Source organism: Helianthus annuus, chromosome 2 (genome assembly GCF_002127325.2).
Source record: "Helianthus annuus cultivar XRQ/B chromosome 2, HanXRQr2.0-SUNRISE, whole genome shotgun sequence".
Taxonomy (NCBI): domain Eukaryota; kingdom Viridiplantae; phylum Streptophyta; class Magnoliopsida; order Asterales; family Asteraceae; genus Helianthus; species Helianthus annuus.
Window position 1 is genome coordinate 51121278 of NC_035434.2, and position 7791 is coordinate 51129068.

Below are 7791 nucleotides of genomic sequence, written 5' to 3' on the forward strand. Positions count from 1 at the left end.
ACTTTGTGAAATTTGCGTAGAGCTTTTCCTTCTTTAGTAGATCTAGAATGGCTCTGAGATGTTGCTCATGCTCTTCCTTCGTCCGCGAGTAAATCAGAATATCGTCGATAAATACAATCACAAATTTATCGAGATATGGCTTGCACACACGATTCATCAAATCCCTAAATACTGCTGGCACGTTAGTTAATCCGAACGACATCACAAGGAACTCGTAGTGTCCATAACGAGTTCTGAACGCGGTCTTCGGTATGCTCTCCTATTGAATCTGCAACCGATGATAGCCTGATCGAAGGTCGATCTTAGAGTAGTAGCTTGATCCTTGCAGTTGGTCATCAATCCTCGGTAATGGATACCGATTCTTGATAGTTAACTTGTTCAGCTCCCGGTAGTCGATACACATTCGAAAGCTACCATCATTCTTCTTAATGAATAGCACTGGAGCTCCCCAAGGCGAGAAGCTCGGCCTTATAAATCCCTTGTCCAATAACTCCTGAAGCTGCGTGGATAACTCTTGCATCTCTGATGGCGCAAGTCGATAAGGTGCCACGGCTTCAGGCGTGGCGCCTGGAACCAAGTCAATGTGGAACTCGACTTATCTCTGCGGAGGTAATCCTGGCAAGTCTTCGGGGAAGACCTCAGGATATTCCCTTACCACATGGATATCTTCAAGCTTCGGCTCTTCGACTTCCTTATCCACCACATGAGCTAAGAAGGCAACACATCCTTTACGCAGACACTTATGTGCTTTCCTACAGTTGATGATCCACAAGGGTGTATCATGCTGCTCTCCATGAATCACGATTGTCTCCTCATTCACCATCGGAATGCGAATGATCTTCTCATGGTAAACTATCTACGCACGGTTGCTAGACAACCAATCCATCCTGACCATGACATCAAAGCTTCCCAAATCAACTGACAGAAGATCTATCGAAAACTCACGCTTTCCAAGCTCTATAATATAGCCTCTAATCACCTCATTCGCCTCTACTAACTTCTCATTAGCCAGTTCTATCGAATATGGGACGTCTAGCTTACTTGCAACTAAACCAAGTATGTTCTTAAAGTCTAGGGATACAAAGCTAAAATCGGCACCATTATCAAACAACACAGATGCATAGCGTTGATTAATAGGCAACGTACCAGTAACCACGTTTGGATCCTGGCGTGCTTCCCTGGCTCCTATGGTAAACACTCTTCCACGAGCTTGATTGTTTTTAGGGCAGTCCCGCTTAAAGTGCCCCATGTCACCGCAACCAAAACATCCTTGGCCGCGTCCGTTCCCATTACCACCCTGGTTATTGTTGTTATTTCCTCCACGGTGTCCATTTCTCGCTTGATTCCCGTTTCCACCTCGGTTCTGATTACCATACTGATTTCCGTTCCCGCCACGATTACCATTACCATTACCACCTCGTCTTCCATTTCCACGTCCTGCTCCATACCAACACGTCTCCTTAGAATGCCCAATTTTTCCACAAGTCTCACATTTCCCGTATCTGCACCGACCAACATGACGTAATTGGTAGATGTCGCACTTTGGTAGGGTACCCATGTATCCTTTTCCCTTATTTTTAGCATTTGCAGCGCTAGTCTGTGCCTCAGCAGGCGGATTAGTGTCTCTTTGCTTGTTGGAATTGTTGTTGTTGTTCGCTCGGGTGCTCTTTTTTAAAGTTAGTAAACTTCCTCTTGTTATCACCTGATGACTCCATATGAGTCTCTTTCTTCTTCGTTTCAGAAATTGAAAACTTTCCCAACCGAACTGCTTCCTCCGTAAGTGCCACACTCAGATCAATAGCATGTGAAATAGTTGGAGGCTTGGAAGCTGTCACCATGCTCAGAATCTGAGGTGCCAATCCCCAGATAAAACGCTCAATCCTTTTAAACTTTGGCTTCACCAGATAAGGAACAACTCTCGATAAATCATGAAATCGCTGAATATACTCAGCCACCTTCGGACCATCCATTTTTAAGTTCCAGAATTCCATCTTCAACTTCTGAATCTCCGCTCAAGAGCAGTACTTTTGGTGCATTAACTCCTTTAGTTCATCCCATGTCAATGCGTACGCAGCAGCTTCACCCAGCGTCTGAACCTGGAGGTTCCACCACGAAAGCGCTCCGTCCAGAAATAACCTAGAAATATACATGACTCTTTGTTCTGGAGCACATTTACTCATGCTCAATACAGAGTCAGTTTTCTCCACCCAGCATATGAAAGCGACAACACCCCCTGTGCCATCGAAATTTAGGGGCTTGCAGTCCAAGAATTGTTTGTAGGTACAACCTGTAACACAAGCAACACAATTCACGATAAGCATTGGCAAAGCACAATTGGAAATATCCAAATGAGTTGTAATGTGCCTTAGGTGACTTAACATTACCGATTGAGGGGTTATTCCCAGAGGTACCACCGCTATGTTCGGAGCGGAGGGCCTCGTGCTGAGCGATAGCTTGTGAGATGCGCTCTTGCAGCTCTGCCTCTGTCCTTGGCAGAGGGTTGTTGGTATCGGTATTCCTTCGAGGCGGCATCCTTCTTCTAGTAAGGAGATTCGGATGGGTTACGCCTTATTCGTTAAATAAATAAATAATTGTCTAAGAGTCGTATGTATATGTATGTATATATATATATATGTATAACATAATCAGTCATCACATCAATCAATCAAACATAATCATCGCATAAACATTTAAACCAACAATGTATTTAATGAGAACACGACTATTGAGCTTTCATTAATCACCAACCACAAGTTACATCATTTTCAAATTGTATCATTTAAAAAGAGATATAGGGTCACACTACCCTTGTTAAATAAGTTTGTCAAATACAAAAGTAATAATCAAAAAGTGGTCTTCATGTCTTTGTAATCTCGGCTCAATTGTAGCGTTCTCACCAAAAGTAGAGTACATGCGTAAAACCAAAAACCTACGATACTGATGGCGGAGGAGGAGGAGGGAAAAAGAGCAAACTACAAACATGGGCAGGCTCCTCCTCGAGCTCATGAACTCGGCGAATCAAAAAGCTAATCTGCTGCTCAACAGTGAGAAAGCGGGCATCAAAACCCGGAATAAATGCGAAAGCAGCAGGTGGAGGTACAAATGAAGCTGATGATGAGGGCGGAGGAACAGAAGTAGGATGGAACGGAAATGGTGACTGTCTCGTACCCTCATCGAACTCCAGCTCAAGAACTTGGCGACTCAAAATCTCGAACTGTAACTGTAGTGATAATAGTAACACATCGCGAGTGTAGCCTCCATAATGAGAGGGATGACAAGGGTCGGAAATAGGCATCGACTAGGGTGGGAACCACCTGAAAAGCTCATCCAATGAAGCTAGTGTAAACGGTGTAGAGTGAGGGATAGGAGGAAAGTTTGCTGAAGCGAACGGATCAAAACTCGGGGGCTGTCCGGAGGTGCCTTCCCCTGGTCGGGGAGCGGGGATCTCCTGTAGAAAAACGATCGGGAGATCGGTACGATGAGCATCAGACACAAAAGGAGGTGGGGGAGCAACGTCAGCAGGAGGAGGTGGTGGAATAAATGGATCAACAGGCGGAAGGTCAAAAGGTCAAAAGGTGTTGTAACTGGCTCAGGTATGAGTGGTGCAACATCGAGTAAACCAAATGGAATAGGGTCTGGATCAGGAATATGCTCTGGGATGTGAGGGGGTGTAGGGACTCGAACAGGGGATGACGGTGCAGCAGACATCACAGTGTTGTCATCTGAATCGGTGGCGTAAAGCTGAAGTCCTGTACCCTGCAGGGCCGATGAAGTTACATACCCAAAGGAGTCTGCAACCGAATGCAATCTAGAATTGGAAGATATCTCAATAATAGGTATGACAGGAGGGGGTACATCTAGCACGACAACATCATCAACCTCCCCATTACCCTGAGCATCTGCTGGGGGACCATCCAAAAACAAGTCAATGTCATCATCAAAAAGATCATCGAAGGGCCAATCCTCCGGGGGAATGACCACTAGGGGAACTGCATCAAGAATGGGTGCAACAATGTAACACCCGTCTCATTTATTAAAGGTTTTTAATAAAAACTACGCATTTTTAAAAGAAAATACTTCACTTCATTAAAATATACAAAACGGAAGTTTGCCTAGTGACAATATACTAGTTTACTACTAACTAGTTTAAACATCCCAAAAACCATAATTTAAGTGTTCATATCATAAACATTGTCTATCATAAAATAAGTTAACGCGAAATCTTCAAAATGTGATGTTCAGTTCTTGAAAACATGCTTGATCGTCATCCGGAGTGAAACCTATGCCACCTAATGTCAAAACCACGTCAAATATTAGTTTTGACAATGTTAAACCATATATAAAAAAGTTCTGAAATTAAACAATCAAAAAGAAAACAAAATTTTCGAATTTGAGTCTGTCGCTCCACGTGACAGTTCTCTTTCATTCCTTCGCGTGCCGCGAGAGCTCTCGCGTGTCGCGCCAGGTTGACTGGTTCCAGTCGCGTGCCGCAGGGGAACCTGTTTTCCAGCAGGTGCAGGTTTGTGACCTGCATTTCCTGCCCAGCTCCATTTTTCGCAAATCAAACTTCAAATGCTCATAACTTTTGATCCAAAGGCCCGTTTTAGGCGATTCTTTTTCCTACGCGTCTGTAATTTAATTACCGACGTGTCCATTGCATTTATTTTACCAAAAATTGAGTTTACAGACAGAACATCTATAATCACTATTGTGTTTATTCAACCCACATAGTTAGCACCAATTCTACTATCAATGTTATTGTAACCTCAAGGCGCATTTACCCAATATCCGGGGCTTACAATCACCGGCGTTTCATTATCAAATCTATAGTTTCACGCTCTTGTGATCCATCATCGCCAAACGCTATCCAAAATACATTTTTACTACCTACTTAGACAATTATTTGACCCGTTTGGCTCATTTATGGAATCCTCCATTTCTAATGACTACCAAACGTTTTCTAAACTAATTTGATTCGTTCAATTAAGTAGTGATCATCATCACTTCAACTAATTCAATTCCTTATTATATTTTACATAATGTAACGAGACATGTTACATACCTACAAAGCATACCCTTCAAACGCGCGTCGCCACCGGCTTGTCCACTTGACGTTCCGGTTTCCTTTCATATAGAGTTCAATCGCAAACCGTTTAGAACTCTTTTCTTACATATAACGCATAGTTTGCCACACTTTTACAAATATGCGTTTAGCTCAAATTTCCAGTTTTAAGCCTTCTTTTAGGCATTTTTACTAACACCTTAAGGGCATAATTTCTCACAATTTTTAATCAAGTTCAATACTTGTCATTTAGCCAAGATTAACATCAATTAGGCAAATTCACATCAATTTTCATATTAACAAAATCTGAATTTACTTTATAGAACTCAAATTACACTAGAATAACATTCATAATCCTAGTGTTTAACATGTTTCTACAAAACCCACTTAACACCTTCAATGGTGATTATGAATCTCACAAGTAATACGCAAAATTTCAACAAGTAATTGACTAGGGTTTATCCCTAGACACTATCTCATTCCTATTTCATCCAAGCAACTATCATGCAACATAAATTTCGAATTTCTTGTATTCACCCAGAAATTTAGATGGAAATTTTCCATGAAATTTACATACCTTATGACCCCTTTTTCAGAGGAGATCACTATTTTATGCTCGGATTTTGATTTGGAACTGAATTTGATCTTTAATTTATGAATTTTGTGTGAGTTAGGGTTTGATGAGGGGCTCATGGATCGGCCCCTGTGTTTAATCGACCAGACACACACCTAAGTGTGTGTTTGGTGTAATTATTTTGTTTTAATATTACAAGTTTCAATTTTAACAACTTTGGTCCCTCAACTATCATTCGGTTCTTATTTTAGGTGTTTCTAACACGCTAACTTATTACCGCAAGGCTTCTATCTAACTAGGTTATTTTTATTCCTAGTTAGTTCATTTTATTTATTATCGATGTCGAATTTATAATAAAAGGTTTATATTTTAGGGGTGTTACAAACAATATGCTCACCGTCGGGGTGACCGATGATGAGGTGGTCGTGAATAGGAGCGGGAAGGGCAAAAATGTCCTTAACAGGAATGCCATCAGCTATAGATGCGTCATCTTCAAAGTCCGGTAATGCGAAGGGCTGAAAATCATCCTCGTCGTCGGACAACATGTCCGGATCACACTCGATATCCAACGTGAAAACCTCCGTCTTTGGCTTGATCTCATCGTCTGAAACAATGGCCTTAGGGTCGTGAGCGTCAGACAATCCGCTTTCTGAGGACGACATAAGTACCTGTAACATAATAATCATGACGTATGCACATATGTTAACCACTAACACTCGCTGTATGTAAACAAAGATAGTCATCACTTAATTACGTATTCACGTTATCCTACGTGAGACTTTTTCTATCTTAACTAGTCTACCCCATGTAAACTAAACCACCAACCGTGACCTTGCTCATGTTTCTTGTCTTTCCTTTGTAAAATATTTGTTCCATGGATCTTGACATTTTGTGAATGCAATGAAAAATATTTTGTAAAAATATTTTCGTGAGAGAGTCCTAATGATTGTAGTCTAGACTTGAGAAGGAATCCTAGTTCACTACAATCGAAGCTCTGATACCAAACTGTCACACCCTGACTTTTGCGGAAGCGTATTATGTGTGACTTGCTTAATATCATTGCATTCAATTATAACAAACAACTATATGATAGAAACCATGATGTTCATCCATTAATAAGTCTCAAAACAATACAAACCACATTGTTTAATCCCAAACAAAGACTTCAAGTTTAAATTACAACCCATCAGAATAAGACAAGTTCCATGAAGGACTTTTAACAAAAGACACATAAAACCGAGGCTTTGACTTGTATGTCTCATCTAAGATAAAACATCCAAGTCAAACCCTACAAAAGTGCGGATGACATCATTTATTGTAGACACATCTTGAAAACTTTCAACCTTCGCCAGATCCATAAATTCCCTGAAATACATGTAGTTTGAAAACATCAACTAAAGTTTAGCGAATTCATGTGTTTGTATGTGTGCACGATTAACCTTGTAAACAATTGTAAGTATGCATTTGTAAACCGGTATGAAAGCGTTTATGAACAGATCAATTAATGATTTGCGAGGTCATTAATATGTGTGCAACGTCGTAGGAAGGCTCAAACCTAGCCGATTTTGTAACGGGCTTCTGGCTAGAAGACATAGTCACCACCTTCGGCCACTTCCGGCCCAGGGGTGGAGCTCGCAACACCCAAATAGATCTATCACTCATGTCCCTCAGTCCTTATACGAGGATTAATGGTCTTAAGTGTGCGCCTACCCATTCACATGATCTAACAGTTCATTCCTTGGCTAACCATACAATTTGTAAACATTTGTAGCATGTATTTCACCCTCGAAGTTGTAAAACTGAAAACACTTAAAAGAAAAGGGGGACATGAACTCACAATCTTGCATTCTTCAATCAAGTAACTCAAAGCTTATCCTCGGGTCGTACTACTACCTACACACGTTCTATGGTTTATTAGATGGCAAGGTCCTGCCACGACTTTTAGTCTTAATTGTTATGACTTAGTATCCTTTGAGTTACGTTTTTTATGTACATCATATTATTCCAAAGTATATAATTATTTGTTAAAATAATATATTTTAACTTGGTATATTGTGTAATTATACATGTGTATTCTCCCAAGTATGGGCGTACTTGTACTTTTGTGTTTTTGGACTTGTGTATTTTGACAAGTATTGGTGGCGTATTGCGGTGT

The 7791-nt window shown here is 40.9% G+C and overlaps 1 protein-coding gene across 1 annotated transcript; it reads right to left on the bottom strand.

Moving 5' to 3' along the window:
• Positions 1–856: 856 nt before the first annotated feature.
• Positions 857–1558, bottom strand: LOC110888179 (probable ATP-dependent RNA helicase vasa-like). Its single transcript, XM_022135719.1, has one exon. It carries the CDS (start codon positions 1556–1558, stop codon positions 857–859), a length of 702 nt encoding a protein of 233 aa, XP_021991411.1.
• Between the last annotated feature and the right edge of the window lie 6233 nt (positions 1559–7791).

What these genes read in the sequence shown, in the direction of transcription:
- LOC110888179 (XM_022135719.1), bottom strand. Translation starts at nt 1,558, where the DNA reads ATGGGTACCCTACCAAAGTGCGACATCTACCAATTACGTCATGTTGGT.